At 40.2% G+C, this 20,683-nt stretch overlaps 1 protein-coding gene across 1 annotated transcript; it reads left to right on the top strand.

The window, feature by feature from the left end:
• Window positions 1–542: 542 nt before the first annotated feature.
• KCNG2 (potassium voltage-gated channel modifier subfamily G member 2) lies at window positions 543–20,683 on the top strand. The gene is made up of 2 exons (XM_032222226.1): window positions 543–1,310; window positions 19,871–20,683. Exons 1-2 carry the CDS (start codon window positions 543–545, stop codon window positions 20,681–20,683), a joined length of 1,581 nt encoding a protein of 526 aa, XP_032078117.1.

Raw genomic sequence — 20,683 nt, 5'->3', positions numbered from 1 at the left:
TATGTGGGAATTCAGGCCCATGGAAGTGTTCACATGTGATCCATTCATCTGATTCCCTTCTTCCTTAGGTTGCCTGTGTAGAGAACTGTAGGGCATGTGGTTGATGTTGCAAGGAGACAAAGCAAAGTTTACGGGGACAAATGAACAACTCTCTACATCTTGAATGCCTACCCTCTTTTTTAAAGTTGCGTTTCCTATTTTGAAATTTTAACTTGTGTGACATATGTTGAAGATTCTCACGTCAAAATTTATTGAAGATTTATAGCTATAGATATGTTTACATATAGTTAATTATATTTGTTGGATTCCAAAATGTGAAAACTGTTTTCCTAGTTGTTTTCTGTATGCTGTAGGAATGTCGAGGGAAACCAGCAAGGTTTCTTGAGAAAAATTCAATCCTAATGTAGATCAGAGCATCAGAAAAAATTTGTTTTGCCTTTATTAAAATGCAGTTTCTGACACTAATGTATTCACCTTTTCTATCCTCATTAGTCAATACTCTCATTTCTTCAACTGCTTCGGCCCCTTCATGAATGTAACAAATGTATCAGGAAATGGCATTGCTGCCTGGGAATGCAGAACCCGAATTTACTGCATATTCTTACAACAACTTGGAAACTCTTTGTGATGTGCAGACAAAGAAAGGCGTCTTCTACAAAAAAGCGAAACTTCTCAGTCCTGGGGAAGACTTGTATTGTTTTGCCTGTAGGGAGGATCGTACCAGGAATGTGATAATCAATGTAGGTGGCATAAAATACAAAATTCCATGGACCACGTTAGAGAATTGTCCCTTGACCAGGCTTGGAAAGTTAAAATCATGCAACAACTATGACGAAATAATGGATATATGTGATGATTATGATGTCAACTGCAATGAATTCTTTTTTGACCGCAATCCTTGTGCCTTCAGGACCATCATGACTTTTTTGACCGCTGGGAAGTTAAGGCTCCTCAGGGAAATGTGCGTGCTCTCTTTCCAAGATGAACTGGTTTACTGGGGGATAGAAGAGAAACATTTGGAGTGGTGCTGTAGAAGAAGACGACGACAGAAAGAAGAAGAGATAGCGGAGGCGGCATTGTTTGAAGAAGAAGAAGAAGAAGAAGTAGTAGCTAACGAAGCACCCCAATGTGCCTACAAGGATAGCAGCCGCTTGCATTTGTGCATGAGAAAGCTCAGGGACATGGTGGAAAATCCTCATTCAGGGATCCCGGGAAAGATCTTTGCTTGTATATCGGTTTCTTTTGTTGTCATCACTGCGGTTAGCCTCTGCATTAGCACCATGCCAGACCTCAGAGAAGAAGAAGATCGGGTAAGTGCACCCTATAAAAATGATGTCCCCCAATTGTAAACATTGCCAGAGACGTCTATGTCAATATTTGTTTATTCACTTGCTCTTGTATATGCATATATGCATATGGCAGTAACACAAATTTTATCCCAAGCAGATGTCGTGATTGTGATTAGCATAATTATAATTGCTTTTCTGCATTTAATTAATACGGTCTTATATATTAACTCACAAAGGAAGGTGAATATACATGTCCCAGAATGATGTTGCAGGATCCAATTTAGGTAGGTCACCATGACCACAGGTTTTGTCTTCTGAGCTTTTGGACTTGTGCTGGTAGTCCTCTGCAGGGAACATCTCTCTAGCAGGGTGTGCCAAGTTCCCTGAAGATGGGCTCCAGCCTGAGTCTGAAACTCAGAGGACAAAACCTCTGGTCTCAATAACCGAGTCAGATTGGATCCTATATATTAACTTTCTGAATTAGTTAAGACAGATATCTCAATAATTGCATTTTGGACATTGTCCCAATTCTTTTTGTTTTCTTGTATCAAAAACTTTAGCTAAATTAAGGCTAGATTTTCTTTCTGACCGAAGAAGTTACAATAGACAGAAAGAGGATTTCTTGGCTTCTGCTGTGAAGGGAGATAAATTAACTGGGATGATGAGGGCCCTAAACCACAGCAAATTCAAAGGAAGTATTTGTGAATTGCAAACTGAGCAAGATTAATTTTGACTGTCTATAGTTTCATCTGATCAGTATAAAAAAGTAATTAGTGTGACATAATCCTTTTTATTATCAAGAACTTGTCTCTAAGCTAGTTTTGAAACTCACCGTTCATATGTAAACAGAAACCTGCAATTTGCTTTATAGTTCCATACAGATTTCTCCCTTGGGTAGAAAATTTTGTAATCATTTTTCTTTTCTTTTTATGAAAATTATTGATTATTTAATAATTAAATTTATATAATTCCTTTTGCTTGAGCTCAATGAATACTAGTGTTATTGATGATAAACTTAGAGTTACAGTAAAGAGTTTTGAGGACATAAATGGAAAGAGCAAAATCAACATTAAAATATTAGTGAACCTCACCAAATTCTAAAAGAGGTTTGAATACGTCTACAAAAATCTTACTTTAAATTCTGTTTAAATATTTTAGATTTTATAATACTGTGCGTAATGCGTAATCATTCTTATTACTGGTAGTTATCCTGCAACATTAGGTCCTTTTTCAAAATGTTTTAAGATCTGTATCTTAATAGTTAAGAATACTGTAAGTACAAGTTTCCTATAGTAATTCTTGAGACCTTAACAGTATACCTCTATCTTGTCTAATGGTTTTTTTTTAAGGTCAATGGCATTTTCTATATATAGCATTTATTTCAGACTGTTAATATTATATCACTATATGTTGTTTATAGTTCATAACACACCAATTTCATCCATTCTTGATAATTAGAAGTGAAAGATCTGTCACACTCTGAAAATTCAGTTTTAATAACTGTACAACAGGGATGTCAAACTGGCAGTCTGCGGTCTGGATGCGTCATGCGCAGGCCATGTACAGCCCAGCTCTGCAAACGGGGAAAAGGTTGCAAAATGTCACATGACAGCAACATGACATGGCGAATTTGACTCCTGTGCTATAAAACATTTAACAATGTATTTTTGTTTCTAGATAAATAGATAAACAGAAATACAAAATAGAATACAGTAATCCTTGACTTATGACCAAAATTGAGCCCAAACTTTATATTGCTAAGTGAGAAATTCGTTAAGTGAGTTTTACCCCATTTTATGACTTTTCTGGCAACAGCTAAGTGAATCACTACCATTGTTAAATTAGAAATACGTTTGCTAAGTGAATCAGGTTTCCCCATTGACTTTGCCGGTCAGAAGGTTGCAAAAGTTGATCACATGACCCTGGGCCACTGGAACCGTCATAAAGATAAACCAGTAGTCTAGCATCCAATTGTAAATCACATTACCTTGGGGATACTGAAGTGGCCATAAGTGTGAAAAATGGTTATAAGTCATTTTTCCAGTGCTATTATAACTGAATGGCCACTAAACGAACTGTTGAATATCGAGGACTACCTGTAGGCACCATTTTTCCAACAAGGTCGCTATAGAGAAAGGTGTCTGTCACATGAAAATAGATCTTCATCACCACTTTGATTAGAGATAATGGACTAGGCAGCTAGATAAGAGACTGAAACTGTGGTTTTTCTACGCGCTAAATATTAGAAGAGATGGTTAACAGGGGATTTGAAGATTAGTGCAATGTTTACTTCAACCTGTTGACTGCTTTTACACACACACACACACACACACACACACGTGTGTGTGTGGCTGTGTGTGTGTATTTATTTATTTATTTATTTATACGATTTATAGGCCGCCCAATCCCGAAGGACTCTGGGCGGCTTACAACAAAGGGAAAAAAAAGAAATAGTAAAAGAAAATAAAAACAGGTTAAAATCAGCACACATACATTCATTTTGATCGGGGCTGGACCTCAACAATGAGGTCAACAGCCCCAGGCCTGCTGGAATAGCCAGGTTTTAACAGCTTTTCTGAAGGCCATGAGAGTGGGTAAGGTCCGGATTTCTTGGGGTAGCTCATTCCAAAGGGTCGAGGCAGCCACAGAGAAGGCTCTCCTCCGGGGAGCCGCCAGCCGACATTGTCTGGCTGACGGCATCTGAAGGAGGCCCACCCTGTGGGATCTCTCCGGCCATTGGGAGGAATGTGGCAGTAGACGGTCTCGCAGATATGCTGGCCCTAAGCCATGTAGGGCTTTAAAGGTAATAACCAACACCTTGAATTGCGTCCGGAGACCAATAGGTAGCCAGTGCAGCTCACGGAGGATAGGTGTAACGTGGGTGTACCTAGGTACACCCAGTATTGCTCGCGCGGCTGCATTCTGGACTAGTTGCAGTCTCCGAACACTTTTCAAGGGTAGCCCCATGTAGTATGTATTTAATATACATTTAATATACAATATTAACATTTAATATTGAGCAATATTACATTTAATTGATTACTTTTCTTTTTTTGCACCCTTTTTCTTTTTTGTTGATATTAGGGTTGAATGTATGCTTTTGTTACATTTTGTTTGTTTGTTTTGCTGTTTTGTATTTTATTTTTTTATGATAAAATGATAAATAATATTTTTTTTAATAATAAGGAAAATAGTTCTTCATCGAACAGGCAGAATCTGTTCCGAGAAAAATGAGAACTGTTCCAAGAAGAAAAAAGGGTGTTTCAGCAGGATGTAGCACAGAGCAAGGGAGGAGTCAAAATTTAGTGAAAAATACTAATTAAATTTGTTGTCTTCAAACAAGCCAAAGTAATGAATAACACTTTTTTGACTCAAGTGATCTAAAGGAGCAGATTTTTATAAAAACATTGCACGGTTATAAATTATTATATGACTTAATATAAACTCTCATAAATCAGTGGCTAAGATCTTTGTAAGAGTTTGTTTATTCTACACCCACAGAAGTGTTTTGATGCTTACTGTTGTGACTTAATGATAGATGATGGATGGATAGATAGATAGGTAGAGCTTTGATTAAACGCATAGATTTGGTCACAAGATTTTTTTCTCAAATGTGGAAAAAGTAAGTGAAAAAAATAATGTTGATCTCAGACACATGGATCGAAAGGCATTCAGTTAGTTCATTAGCTCAACAAAGCTTTCCTGAAAAGGCTGGGTCTGTGAGCTAGACCAGGGTCTCCAACCTTGGCAACTTTAGGACTTGAGGACTTCAACTCCCAGAGATCCTCAGCCAGCTTTGGGAGTTGAAGTCCACAAGTCTTAAAGTTGCCAAGATTGGAGACCCCTGAGCTAGAGGGCCTTCCTGCTTTGCACCATTGTTGAAACACTTTGTGATAGTAGCGAATATCTATAGCTCAGGTGTAAGATGAGAGTGGAGGTTTGTTCTCCAAGCTTGTGGGTTGGTTTTCAAACATTTCATTACCAGGCTCGGAGACATCTTCAGCGAAATTTAGGGAATTCCCTAAAGTCCACTGAAGACATTACCTAGTGTGGCAACAAAATGCTCGGAAACCAACCCACAACTTCGGAGAATGAACCTCCACCCTCAAGAAACACTTTAGAATAGAATAGAATAAGAGAGTTGGAAGGGACCTTGGAGGTCTTCTAGTCCAATCCCTGGCTTAGACAGGAAATTTCTCTTAGTTCTAAGTTGCTTCTCTCCTTGATTAGTTTCCACCCATTGCTTCTGGGCCTGCTCTCAGGTGCTTTGGACAATAACATGACTCCCTTTTCTTTGTGGCAGCCCCTGAGATATTGGAAAAATGCTATCATGTCTCCTCTAGTCCTCCTTTTCATTAAACTAGACATACACAGTCCAGCAACCATTCTTTATATGTTTTAGCCTCCAGTCATCTTTGTTGCTCTTCTCTGCGCTCTTTCTAGCATTTCAACATATTTTTTACATCATGGCAACCAAAACTGGATGCAGTATTCCAAGTGTTGCCTTACCAAGGCATTATAAAGTGGTATTAACACTTTATTCTTAGGTAATTTAGAAAAAGGAATTTTTCCATTTGTTGTGGGCAAGGCTGAAAAATAGTAACTTGATACCACTTTCTTGATTAGTTTGAAGAATGTTGGGGGGGGGAGAGAAGGTTTTGTCAGAGTGATTAAATTACACAACCTGTACCTGATGATTAACAAATATTTTCCTGCTATTTGGGAGACTGCACTTCCTCAACTCTGCAGGCTTTCTTATTATTTTTCACTGGCAGTCTCTTCAGTTCAGAGCACCAAAATGGGACACTAAATTCCCCTTCCTATTCCAACAACAGTTTTAGAGCACGGGCATGTTCTGAATAAGTTAAATGCCATTTAATGCAGGTTGTTTAGGAGAAGATTTTGATGCTCTCGTGATGTCATTCTTTTTCTGCTTCTTGCAATGATTACTTCAATTTTAATTTTTATTCCATGTGAGATGGTGGAGATGGGACTAGAAGTAAAATAAGCAACCCAACGTCATTAAAACAGAGCACAGGAATTATGCTTTCAGTCCAAGATATGGTTTGAGGATAGCTAAAAAGAAATGCACTTATAATCAAAGCTTCAGAGAATGTGGTATAATAATTTTTAGACAGCCACTGCTGTCAAGAAAACTACAAAAATATACTTTCAGGATAAAACTGTTAGTCTTACATGGCTGATAATAAGCCATTGTCAAAATGCGATCTCCCTAAAATAACACACTAATATAATTAGTGGTAGCAACCAAATGGTGGAGATAGTTAAAATTCAACAAAGAAATGATAGGACGCTTATTAATATGCCAATGGAAAAGTAAAGCAAACCGTCATAAAGAGCCTTGAATTGTAGTGTCTATTTCTAGTCTAGTATAACTATGAAAGAGGAGCAAATCTATTTTGGCTTTGCAGATCAGTGGGAGCAATCCAATATTAAGATACTAGGTATCAAATAAAAAGAACCATTAAAATGCTTGCAAGCAGCCTGTAATCACCTGCCTGCTTCCCAAGTATAGATTATTATAATAATTACAGCTAGCTTTTTGGACTCTTCCAAAGACTGCTCTACATAGTGAATATTCAATTAAATATATTTACTGGTTTAGGCAGATGACCTGTAGTGTAGGAAAGAAAACTTAAAAAAATATATTTTAAAAACATTTGAAAAGTGAGTTTTTTTTGTCATCTAACTTTGGCATCCTCACTCAGAATTGTCAAGATAACAAGTTAACAGCCTTGAAAGCTTGTCAAATGTGTAGCTTTTGAAATATTATGGTTTTAATTCACTTTATTTTTGTATTAAACAATTCACCTTTAGAAAAAAGGGAGTTGAAAAGTTTTACTGTTGTTTATTTGGTTTTAGTTATATTGTTATCAATTACCAAATGTTTGTTGTTTATTTTATTTGCCACTTTTATATGATTTCGAGCCTTCTCTGTGGGAGCACCTTCCCTCTGGAATGAGCTGCCCCCCCCCCCCCGGAGCTTCGTATAATCCCCGACCTCCGGTCCTTCCCACGCGCCCTAAAAAGTTGGCTTTTCCAGCAAGCCAGCCTGGCCTGAACAAAACAAAATAAATTATTGATCACTGTTAATTTTAATTCGAATTTTTTAAAAAAATGTCATTGTCAATTTTAATTGGGTTTGGGATATTCTATTTAATTTTTTTAGCTTTTGTATTATGTGTTTCTTTTAATGTTGTAGACCGCTCTGAGTCCTTGGGAGAAGGGCGGCATATAAATCTAATAAACCTAAACCTAAACCTATTTGATTGCTGTTCCCTCTTTTGGACAATGTCACTTTCTATCCTCACTGATCGTTCAGACTATCTGGAGCAATTTATTGTTATTTGCCATCTTGTCATGTTTTACTGCTGTCTTTCTCACAATATTCTGAGTTCTTTTTTTATATTCCCTCATTTATCTTATAATAGTTTACCAATTCATTAATCTGTACTTGGGAGATGCTCCAGTTCTTTTTGTCTATGATTGGATTCCTTTGCATGTCCTAAATTGATCCATATTTTTCCAGAACCCATTTTTTATGTCTGCTGGCCTTATGTGCCGGTATTGCAACTCACTACTACAGTATTTGTTTTCATCTGCTTTCAGCTTTTCAGTCTGGTCTTGATCTACTCTACTTTTTCCTCGGTTCTTCCATTATTCACCAAAATGGTCCCCCATAGTACATTAACATAGTAGTATGTATAAGTTACCATAGTATGTCTAACTTAATCTCACACATGATGTACAGTACTTCATTGCCTAATGCTAAATATGCTACTGGAGTGACTTCTAGTGACAATGAACAATGAATTAACATAGTTTTGCATCTCTCAGATGGTTATATTTTAACACTTTCCATCACAAGTAAACTAATCCTCAGAGTATTACATTTTCAATATTTGCTGCTAGACTGACTGCTATATTGGTGCAGTCTAGGACAATTTAAGCTGATAGTTGTATCTAGTAATTTGATAATAAACATTTAGAAGTCGGCTTGCCCCAACAAATTGTAGAGAGTTTCATCATAGTCAACATTATCCAGCGATGACACTGAAAACAAGAAATTGGGTAAGGCAGACTGCACATTTTAAGACTGAAAGCAAATGATAGTGCTCTTTTCTCCCATCTCATCCAGATTCTTCTTCTCCCATTAGCAAACCTACTTTGCTAAAGGTGTTAGTTCCTCTCATCCTTGAATGATATGTATAAATATATGTGCCATTTATATGTACTTCTATGCTTGTTCCTTCACAAGCAGCTGTCAGGGTTCCAAATAACATCCAAAATTAAATCAGAGTCCAAGGCAAAGTATTGCTCAAAGTTCCAATTTATTAAGAGAGTCACGTTGGCACATCTGGGAAAACTCGAATCTGAACGTTTCCCGGTTTTCCCCACCCATTTGAAGGTTCAAGATCCTGCCCCCATACCCACAAGCCCATCTCATGGTCCAATCTTCCACTGCCATGCTGGCAGTTACACCCATCCAGTTCCGGTCAGGTGCAGAGGTATAGAGACAAAGGATGACCTTGGATTCTAGAAAGGAATTTTATTTTGACAACATCACATCCTACTCCTTACTATTCCCCCTCCCAATTCCCCATTAATGAAACAGCATAGTAGAATAGAATATTAGTGTGGCAGACCAAAAATCCCAAAAGGAACCAGCTGCAGGCCTGACAGGAGCAAGTAAAGAATTATCTATGGGCAACATCTTAGTTTGTCTTCAACTTTTTAAATTCTTCTTGGAGATTCTCTTCCTTCTTGGAGGAGAGGAGATTACAGCTTGGAGAAATTTGATTGGTGGAGAGGTGTAGGCTGAGTCCATAGAAGGGGTCAAGCACGTCGTCAATTTGGATCCCTTCACATCCACAAGAGACCTACCTATGTCCAGTCCTCCTTGAATTCCATTGATTCTAATCTCTCGACTGTTTGCCTTGACTGTTAGTAGTTCAGATTCTTATTTAGAGGTAAACTGAAATAAACTTGGTACTCATTTTGACCTAACTCTGGCTCCAGATTTCCTGCGCCGGACAGTAGGACCAAAAAGAAGCAGCATGAATTTAAAATATAGCACTTAACAAGAAAAGGTAAAAGTACTAGTTTGAGAATTTTTATTTTCTAAAATACCAACTGCCTATTTTCAATCTATTTTAGAGTATTATTTGCTCATGAGTGTTTTATAAATACATTAACCTGTGTCAGTCCATGAGAATGATGCTAGATAACCATTTGAGACTGGAAATTTGCCTTCATTTCTTCAACTAGGTATCGGCAGGAAGGAGAGATGTTGCTTTTAGAAATATTTGATCATTTATGCTAAATATGCTACTTATCATTGTATGAGCTTGTATAAAATAATTCTCCTAAAGATTGAAATATTGCTATTCAATATACAAGGGAAGCAGAGGTGGGTTCCTACCAGTTCCCACCAGTTCGGTAGAACCGGTTCGTCAAATCTACTGAACCGGTTAGAAGAGGTTCCACCAGTGGACCCGGAAAGCAGGCCACACCTACAGAAGAGGTTCCAAAATTTTTTGAAACCCACCACTGAAGGGAAGAGTACAGGAGTGCTTTTAATCGTGACTTGATCTTGTACTGTAAGGTCTCATTCTCAAAGTCATAAACTCTGTCAAATCATTGGAGAAAGCTCTTAAGAGACCTCAGGAATCAAGAACTAATGTAAACTAAAACTATTCAAACAGATATTTACCTAATATTTTAGGCAGGTGGCTATTTCCTAAGGATTTTTGAGAAAGCTGTTACAAATTTTTGTCCTTTAAATGTAGGACTTGGACTAAAACAGTGTGTATGGGGTGGGAAATGTCCTGGCACAGAGATACACTCCAAAGCCAACACTAGGATTAATTGCATATTTTCAATCAAAATGATTCGTTGCTGCTTAGTTAGTTTCTTGGAGCGGGTTTTTCATGAGCCAGATGACTCATTTGAAACAGACGGTATCCAAGAGAAATGTCAAACTCCTTGTTCAATGGCAGGAAACATGACCAGACATCCATCAGGAAACCCCCCCATTCCTCTTGGGTTAGCAAATGAGTAGCATGAAATATCCTGGACACTTCTAAGAAATGGGATTACAATCTATTGCTTTGGTTAAGATTGTGCAGAAGTGGTTTACAAGAGTACATTTTGGAACTGGGTTTTTAAAATTATAATAATAATGGTTTTCCCCTCACATTAATACGTTCTTTCTTCAGCTTATTTACATTTGTCCTTCAGCCTCTCAGAACAGAAATGTTGGCTGTTCCTCAAGCTTTTACTAATATGACCATACCATCACAAGCCATTTTTCACCTTATTTTATTGGGTCAGATATATTCTTTGCATGTTCATGGTAATATGAAATCCCACCTCAGAATTGCTTCAGGTTTAGGTTTATTAGATTTATATGCCACCCTTCTCTCCAGGACTCAGGGCGGCATACAACATTAAAAGAAACACATAATACAAAAGTTAAAAAAAATTAAATAGAATATCCCAAACAAACCCAATTAGAATTGACAATAACATTTTTTTAAAAAATTCGAATTAAAATTAACAATGATCAAAAATTTGTTTTGTTTTGTTCAGGCCAGGCTGGCTTGCTGGAAAAGCCAACATTTTAGGGCGCGTCGGAAGGAGGTCGGAGATTATACGAAGCTCCGGAGGCAGCTCATTCCAGACGGAAGGCGCTCCCACAGAGAAGGCTCTCCCCCTGGGGGTCGCTAGCCGACACTGTCTGGCCAATGGCACCCTGAGGAGGCCAACTCTGTGGGATCGCACTGGACGGTGGGAGGCTACCGGTGGCAGTAGGTGGTCTCGCAGGTACCCGGGGCCTAAGCCATGGAGCACTTTAAAGGTCATAATTAGTACCTTGAATCGCACCCGGAAGACAACCGGCAACCAGTGCAGGCCACCTAAAAGGGGTGTAACATGGGAGCACCTAGGTGCCCTCATGATAAGCCGCATTCTGGACCAGTTGAAGCCTCCGGGTGCTCTTCAAGGGCAGCCCCATGTAGAGAGTGTTACAGTAGTCCAGGCAAGAAAGGACGAGGGCATGAGTGACTGTGCACAGAGCATCCTGATCCAGGAAGGGGCGCAACTGACGTACCAGGCGAACCTGGTAAAAGCCCCCCCCCCCCCCCGGTCATGGCCGTCTGGTGTCAAAGATGGAACAAGATGCACAAATCGGGATGACGGAAACCACAGCCACTCAGTCTTGGAGGGGTTGAGCTTGAGCCTGTTCCTCCCCATCCAGATCCGCACAGCCTCCAGGCATCGGGACATCACATCAAGGGCATCATTTGGGTGGTTTGGGGTAGAGATGAAAAGTTGGGTATCATCAGCATATTGATGATACCATACCCCAAAACCACAGATGATCTCACCCAGTGGTTTCATATATATGTTGAATAGGAGGGGTGAGAGAACCGACCCCTGGAGCACCCCACAAGTGACGCACCTCGGGGTCGATCCCTGCCCTCCAGTCAACACAAACTGCGACCGATCCGACAGGTAGGAGGAGAACCACCATAAAACAGTGCCCCCCACTCCCAACCCCCCGAGTCGTCGCAGTAGAATACCATGGTCAATGGTATTGAAAGCCGCTGAGAGGTCTAATAGGACCAGGACAGAGGAGCAGCCCCTGTCCCAGTGCCGCCAGATATCACCGACCAACGCGACCAATGCCGTGTCCGTGCTGTATCCAGGCCTGAAACCCGACTGAAACGGATCCAGGTAGACAGCTTCATCCAGGGACTGGGGAAGCTGATGTGCTACAGCACTCTGAACAACTTTCGCTACAAAGCGAAGGTTGGAGACCAGACGATAGTTGGCTAAAGAAGCTGGGTCCAGGGAAGGCTTCTTAAGGAGAGGCCTCACCACTGCCTCCTTCAAGGCAGTGGGAAAGAACCCCTCTCTCAACAAAGCATTGGTAATCGCCTGGAGCCAGTCTCGTGTCACCTCCTGGGAAGCCGAGACTAACCAAGAGGGACACGGGTTCAGCACACAAGTGGCAGCATTGAGTCTCCCCATAATCCTGTCCATGCCCTCAGGGGTCACAGGATCAAACTCATCCCAGATGGTCTCCACAAGATTCATCCCCATCGACTCGCCCGAATCTACCCAGTCAGAGTCCAAGCCTGTCCGGATCTGAGCGATTTTATCCTGCAGATACTGAACAAATTCTTCAGCCCTACCCTGCAAGGGGTCTTTCCCAGCTCCTTGGTTAAATAAGGAGCGGGTCACCCTAAACAGGGCGGCTGGGCAGTTATCTGCGGACGTGATAAGAGCGGAAAAATGTTGCCATTTTGCCGCTTTTATCACACTTCAGAAAAGTGTCTATCAGTAAATGTAATGGGGGGGGGAATAGAAATTGAAGAATTGATTACAGAGTCTTCAGAATGGAATATAAAATTGATTTTAAAATCATGGCATTGCCAGGGTCTGATATTTTAGCATTTGTTGACAAGGAATGGTATATGGTGCTGGCTGGCTAGCAACTCTAGATACCACATAGTTTTAGAAAACCACTGGCCTCTTCCAGAGGTAGAGTTAGAAGTTTATGGTTTTATGGTTTTATTATTTATAGGCCGCCCTTTTCCCTGAGGGGACTCAGGGCGGCTTACAATATATAGGGAGGGGAGTACAAGACAGTAAGACATAAAACAATACATAAGTAAAAATAGTACACAACATTCATCATTCGGGTGGGGACGGATTACGATCTTTATCCCCAGGCCTGACGGGATAGCCAGGTCTTGAGGGCTGTGCGGAAGGTCTGGACGGTGGTGAGGGTACGAATCTCCACGGGGAGATCGTTCCAAAGAAGTTGCCTTTCTGGCTGCAATCCTCAAAATAACAGGGAATGAGAGCAGATGTCTTGGCTGGCCTTGTGACTCGGGCCTTCTGCCCCAAAACCCTGGAAGAACTGGAACCAGTGGGATAAAGCTGCCAGGGAAAGTACAGGCAGAAACATCAGGGATGTTTTATTTCTTTGCAGTGCTACTTTGCTCAGCTTGGGTTAATGCCTTTGTTCCTCTATGTCTTCCTATGTTTGTTTGCTGTTGAATAGTTGTTAGATGCAGATAAATCTAGGAAGCAAGAACTCAGTTCCCCTTATTTCCCAAGTACCCTCTTAATTGTATTTTTGAAAAATAAAAGTCCTTCATAAAAGTTATTAAACCATACCACACCACACTATAAAATTACTAGTTATGTTATGTTACAATACTTGTTATTGAATATTACTATTGAATAATAACAACAGAGTTGAAAGGGACCTTGGAGGTCTTCTAGGCTAACATCCTGCCCAGGCAGAGAACCCTATACCATTTCAGACAAATGCTTGTCCAATCTCTTCTCTAAAACCTCCAGTGTTGGAACATTTACAACTTCTGGAGCCAAATTGTTCTCACTGTCAGGAAATTTTTTCTTAGTTCTAGGTTTATTCTCTCCTTGATTAGTTTCCATCCATTGCTCCTTGTTCTGCCTTCAGATCCTTTGGAGAATAGGTTGCTCTCCTTCTTCTTTTTGGCAGCCCCTGAGATATTGGAACACTGCTGTCATGTCACCCGCAGTCCTCAGTGAGTTTGTGTGTGTTCTACTATCACACATTCAGAAGCCAAGTGGACATAATCCCCTTTTAAAAGGAGAGTCTGGAGCCATTTTTAGAAAAGCCTAATTTATGTTCTGCACTTTTCAGATACTAAAGTAAGACAGGGGTAGGGGGGGGGCATTTTCGCACAAGTGGTAGCAGCATAACTACTTCCTTGTGTAAATACATCTTCAGTCACTTGGGGGAACAGATGCACACAGACAACCCAGAGTTCAGGTAGAAGGGTTAAAAGGAGTGGATCCCAGAAAGAGATCAGATAGGCTTGTGCTCTGTGTTCAGGATGGTTACCTGGCTAAAGAACTGTTACTTAGATAATCTGTGTAGTGATTTTTAATTTTTGACTATGAAGTGGGGGGAGGGACAAAAGATAATCTTCTGGACAACCTGGATCCCTAACTCATCCACTAGATGATATTCTTCATCATCATCACCAACACCATCATCATCAGTCATGTTGATGTTCTATTTTCAATTGTTCCTGGAAGAGTAAAACTGCGAGGGTACCTCAGTTGAAGCATGGCCTAATGAATAGTATAAGGAAAACAGTACCTACAAGCCTCCAAAGCTTGTGGAATTGAAAGACTACCCACAGTTTTTCTCTCTCAAGATAAATGAGCTGGTGAGCTTGATTCTGATTGAAGAAAGTACTGAAGGTTTCACTACAGAGTTATTTTCAACTTTAGAGATAATCACCAGCATCTTAAATTGCACTCAGAAGTTAATTGGAAGCCAGTGCAGGGTATAATTATATATTAATAACAGCCACTGCCAAGCAGTGAGCTGGCAGTTGCATTGTGAACTAATTGAATCTGTTGGGTGGTCTTCAAGAACAGCCTCATGTCAAGCACATTGCAGTAATCCAGACTCAGGATGATGTGTGCAGGAATGACTCCTGTGCCAGGTGTGATGCTTGGGAACTGGCCTAGATAATCTGCTTTTAAGGTGCTTGAATCAGTGTGTTCTAGCAGGAATGGAAGAAGCCTACAGGGTTTTGTCAACTGTTAACCTTCTTCCTGGGATGGGGTGGCTCAGTGGCTAAGATGCTGAGCTTGTCGATCAGAAGGTCGGCAGTTCAGTGGTTCGAATCCCTAGCGCCGCATAACGAAGTGAGCTCCCGTTACTTGTCCCAGTTTCTGCCAACCTAGCAGTTCGAAAGCACATAAAAAATGCAAGTAGAAAAATAGGGACCACCTTGGTGGGAAGGTAACAGTGCTCCATGAGCCTTTGGCATTTAGTCATGCCGACCACATGACCAAGGAGACGTCTTTGGACAGCGCTGGATCTTCAGCTTAGAAATCGAGATGAGCACCGCCCCTAGAGCCGGAAATGACTAGCACGCATGTCCGGGGGAACGGTTACCTTTAACCTTCTTCCTACACCATTATTACTTACACTGCATTCTGTCATAACCCAGACTGAATAAAGTTTCTTTAAACAAAGCTAAAAACAATCACAACCAGCTGCCCAAACAACTTGCAAGAGTCTTCTCCAACATCAAAGTTCAAAAGCATCAAGAGACTCCTTCTTTAAAGCCCAACTTTCACTTCTTTAAAGTGTCATGGGAAAATCATTCCCTGTATGAGCCTGATCTTTGTAAATACAGACACTTTGCAATATCTGAATGTCTTTTCTAGCACTTTCATTGCTATTTTAGCAGGTTTTAATCCAGAAGTGTCAAACTTGCAGCCTGCAGCCCAGATGTGTCACGCACTGGCCACGCCCACCCCCAGCTTCGCAAAGGGGAAAAAAACTTGCGATATGTTACGTGACAACAACATGTCGTCACGGGTTCTACACTTATAGCATCCTTCTTTAGTGTTGGTTCCTTTAATGATTGATATTCAATAATAATATGGATTCAGTTAGGGAAACTATAACTTGTTTCACTCATGGCCTGGTGTACTGTGAATATTACTTAATGGAGACATGTCAGGAAAAAATATGTTGCTAGAGCATGTTTATACCAAAATCTTTGCAGTAGCAAGAAGCCAAAAGAGAGGGGGGAAATTCACTCTTTTACCTTCTATTTCATTAAAGTGCCCTCACCCCAAAAAGAAGTTAGGTTTGTTTCAGGAAAACAATACAGCACTGTCCTGTAAATCCTGGTAAGAGATTTTGGATTTCTTACTCTGTGTCTAACTCCCAGGATTCCCCGTTTATTATATTTTGATAATTTTGTTAGTTACTGGTTTTTAGTTCCAGAATAAAAGCCTTTATAGGAGAAAAGAATGATGGCTAGGAAGAGATTTTACTATAGAAATTATATAATTATGCCTGGCACTGAATATTTTAATCCTTTTCTAAAATTTTAGGAGCAAGCAATAAAATGTACTACTAGATGGAGATAAAGTACTTCGCACAATGTATAATTAATGTAATTCACTACCATTGGAATCATAATTATTAGTCACATAGTTGTTGTTAGTTTTGTCAGTTGAAGCAATTTATGAAGAATAAGTTCGTTGGTGGCTATAACCTGTAAGAACTAAATGCGAAAGGGAATTAGTGAAGGAAGACTACTAGCATCTTGCTTGTATAGCTAATCCTATTTGAAAACCAAATGCAAGGCTAAATGGATCTTTGTTCCAATGCAAAATTTAGTTGTGCCAGCTATAAAATTATAAAATATATAAACAATGAAATGAGGAAGTAATTCTCGGTTCTCCTTCCAAAAGTAATTGAAAGTGGGTGAATTTTAAAAAGAGGTATTATGTCAGCTGCGTGTTTTCTCCCTGAATTACATGTGCTTTTTCCATGTTGCAGGTTTTTTTTAATAAATTTTTATTTTATACACATAAGCACATCAACAGAAACAAACACATAACTTAAAAATAATATAGGAACAATAAGTTCCATCGTATATCATACTGCAGTTCCGAATCGGTTTCTTTGCAGTTAGTATTTTCCCTACTATACATTTCTATCTTGCATTCATAATCTCCTTATTCGTTATCCATTTTTATGTACAATTCTATATTTATTTATACTTAGCTACTTACGACCAAATATTATTTACCTATATTATGCTTTATATTTTTACTGTCATTTATTCTCTTACATACAATTATAGATATACATTCACATAGTTATTCTTTTTCTTTGCCATTCTTGTATTATTATTCCATTTAACTGCATATTGCAGTTTTCTACTTGAGGCTTCTTTGTTTAAAATAGTCATTCCACACCTAGAACTAGTTCTTTATGATCAGCCTATTTTATATATAATATGCATGAATGAGCCACTTAGTTCTCTGCCAAATTATCTTTGCAAATCATTTAAATCATTTAAAATAATTCCTTTCCGTAACAACTCTTAATAATATTCCAGCATGGTATTATGCTGCCGGTATGCACCGGTTCGGGCAAACCGGTAGTAGTGGCAGTGCAAGGCTCCGCTCACCCACCCTGATGTCATCACGGACCTTCTGTGCATGTGCGCACTCCTGCCACCGAACTGGTAGTGAAGAGAATAGAATACTATTACGGCCTTCAAGGTATTCCAGACAAGAAGATACTATTTCTATCTTTATTGTAAGGTTGCATTAACAGAATCTTGCAACTCTGAAAGGCACCCCTCTCCCCGCCTCCCGAGGGGGGATTAAAATTTTTTAACAACTGGTTCTCTTTCAGGTTGCTGGATGGGCGTGGTCTAGTTGGCTTCCTGCACCGTGATGGGGGGGGGGCATTTTTGCCCTCCCCGTGCTCTGGAAGCTTTTGTCGAGCCTCCGGGACGGTGAAAACGGCCTCCCCCAAACTTCCGGTATGTCCATTTTTCGCCCTCCAGAGCCTCCGCTCAGACCCTGCACTTAGCTGGTATCCAAAATGGGTCATGTGGAGCCTCCTGGAAGGAGTGAGGTGGGCGGGGTCAGACGGCCCTTATAACTACCAGTTCAGTGAACCAGATTAAAATTAACATCCGGTTTGCCTGAACCGTTCCGAACCGGCTGAATCCCACCCCTGCACACACACCCTTCACTTTTACACTCCCCAAAACTAGATCCCTTCTGAGATACTTTTGCCCTCTGTCCTCCTTAAGTCTCAAATTTTATCAAACCATTGTATAAGTTGTGGCTCTTCCTCCTGTCTCCCAAGGTCCTTCCCATATATCATTACAGCCATTCAGCAGTTCCTTGACTTGTAGGAAATGTCTAAATCCTTTCTTCCTTCCCCTCCCTCCAAATAATGATGGATTTTAGAAATTCATCAAGGCAACACTCTTTTATCTTCAGAGAAAATGAAGATGCATTACTAGAAAACAGACATCAACTGTATATAATTCAGTTTAGTAGTTGAGTTCCACTACCAATATGTCTGTGGAGATTCTCAATGATGCAGGTTGGGGAGAGGGTCTCCACACTTAATTCTGGAATACCACAAGTCTTAAAAGTTGCCAGGTTAGGAGACTCCTTATGCAGGTCATGGTGGATGGTAGTTTTTCCAAACGTCTTGAATGAGGAGTGAAATGTTTTGAAAAAGGAAAAGAAAGTCCAGTTGCCTTTTGGCAAAAGCACTTTTACTACCCCATATGATATCTATGCCCTAAGGGGTGGGTTCCGGCTTCTGTTACTGCTGGTTCGCTCAGGGACCCGCTTCAGGCACATGTGTGATGCAAGCTACGCACGCTTGATGTGCGCTATGCGTGCATGCTCAGAAGCAAAAAACAATATAAAACTGGCTCAGGTGCGTGCCCAGCTGAGCTACTACCTACTTGGCCGAACCAGTAGGAACCCACCTCTGCCTTGCACCCAGAAATCACGTTGTCAAAATACAGCAGCAAAAAGGCTGGTTTCCAGTGGTACAATTTGCGTGGTTCTTATAGCAAAAATAGAAATGGAAATGTGGAAGGCAAACCTTGTTCCACCTTTAAACCCTGTGCTCTTCTCATCAAGTACATAGAATTTTTAAGGAAAAATAATTCATGTTTATTCCAATAGCCTTTATTTGTTCTCTCTTCTTGCTGGAGATGATTAACATTCAAAATAAAGAAAACGGTAACGGTGAACTGTAGGTTTTGGGCTCGTGAGTTTATTTGCAATCTTTAAATAACAACTTTATTCAAACAGTTCTCTTACATTTTGGATTTTTTTTAATGGCAGTTATTAGTTTTAATTTAGGGGCAATTGTTTTATAGAACAAGCTTTTTAGAAGCTTCTCCAGTATAATTGATTAGTGTAGAGTAGCTACTACATTAGTATTATTATCACCACTTTTATTCATTAAACATGAAACACAGTCAACTAAACATTTAAAAATGTATCATAAATACCATTGACTGGCATTAATGGTTGATATGGGTTGCTGCCAGCATCCTAGGTGTCAACCAAGTATCTTCTTAAAATATACGATATTCTGAGTAGCACAGGTTTTTGCAGTTCCACTGGTGTTATTGCAGGAAGCTGCAATTTCTTGATGTATTTTATAAAATTCTTGGACATGGTACCTGTGGTGGTGGTGGTGGTGGTGATGATGCCAGAATCAAGTCCCAGATTTAGTGTGAATTTGGGATCTGGCCTTTTGGAGAAAAGAACTAGTTTAAACCTATTATTCATGCTGGCTGGAGGGAGTTTAAGTCCATATATCTCAAAGTTGTCAATGTTAAAAAAAACTGCTCTAAATGAGTTAGGCATTTATAAAAATGAAGTCAAAATAATCATTATTTTTAAAGAAGTTTACCAAAATCTTTGGAAATTCATTTGGAAAATGAGTAATATGAACAGTTCATGTGATAAGGAGGCTATTGTCTGGGCAGGTCCATCCCATAATAAATCTGTTGGTCTCAAAAATGCCAATGCATAGAAATGCATTTAATTTAGCTTTATATTGCAGCTTTAAATCTGTAACAGAACATAGAAGCACACAATACAAGAGCATTTTTGGCATCTCAAAGTACTTTTTTTTTTGGCTGGCTTGTTGAATAACTCTTAATTTTCCGCCTTCTTTGCAGGGGGAATGTTCCCAAAAGTGCCATGACATCTTTGTGCTGGAAACGGTCTGTGTGGCTTGGTTTTCTTTCGAGTTCCTCTTGCGCTCTATCCAGGCGGAGAGCAAGTGTGCCTTTCTGAAGACGCCGCTCAACATTATAGACATTTTGGCCATCTTGCCTTTCTACATCTCTTTGATTGTAGATATGGCTTCTCCCAAAACCAGCACCAAGCCTGGGGGTGTGGGTGTTGGAAACAAGTACCTGGAGAGAGTGGGGCTGGTGCTGCGCACCCTGCGAGCCCTTCGCATCCTCTATGTCATGCGCCTGGCAAGGCACTCTCTGGGGCTGCAGACCCTGGGACTCACCGTGCGCCGCTGCACCCGGGAATTTGGACTACTACTTCTTTTTCTTTGCGTCGCTATGGCACTGTTTTCACCCCTCGTCTACTTGGCAGAAAATGAATTGGGTGCCAAGCATGAATTTACCAGTGTTCCCAGCAGTTATTGGTGGGCTGTGATATCCATGACAACCGTCGGCTATGGTGACATGGTGCCTCGCAGCATTCCAGGGCAGGTGGTGGCTCTAAGCAGTATCTTGAGTGGCATTCTCCTGATGGCTTTTCCGGTCACTTCCATTTTCCACACTTTCTCGCGCTCATATATTGAGCTTAAGGAAGAACAACAGCGTGCTTCTCATAGGCAACCTCATGACCTGGAAGAAAGCAACAACCTTCCACAAGACAGCAGCTCTCAGGAAGAAGAGTCCTCCTCTTTGCAGGGCAATAACGGAGCAGCGATTCCCACTGAAATGGAACAAGGCGCTAAGAATTGCTGA

The sequence above is a fragment of the Thamnophis elegans genome, chromosome 8 (assembly GCF_009769535.1).
Source record: "Thamnophis elegans isolate rThaEle1 chromosome 8, rThaEle1.pri, whole genome shotgun sequence".
NCBI lineage: Eukaryota > Metazoa > Chordata > Lepidosauria > Squamata > Colubridae > Thamnophis > Thamnophis elegans.
This window is presented reverse-complemented; position numbering and strand designations above follow the sequence as displayed.

Bases quoted from the DNA above. Each gene is read 5' to 3' on its own strand.
- KCNG2 (XM_032222226.1), top strand. From the start codon at position 543: ATGTATCAGGAAATGGCATTGCTGCCTGGGAATGCAGAACCCGAATTT. The intron at 1,311-19,870 runs GTAAGTGCACCC...CCTTCTTTGCAG, and splicing joins TCAGAGAAGAAGAAGATCGG to GGGGAATGTTCCCAAAAGTG.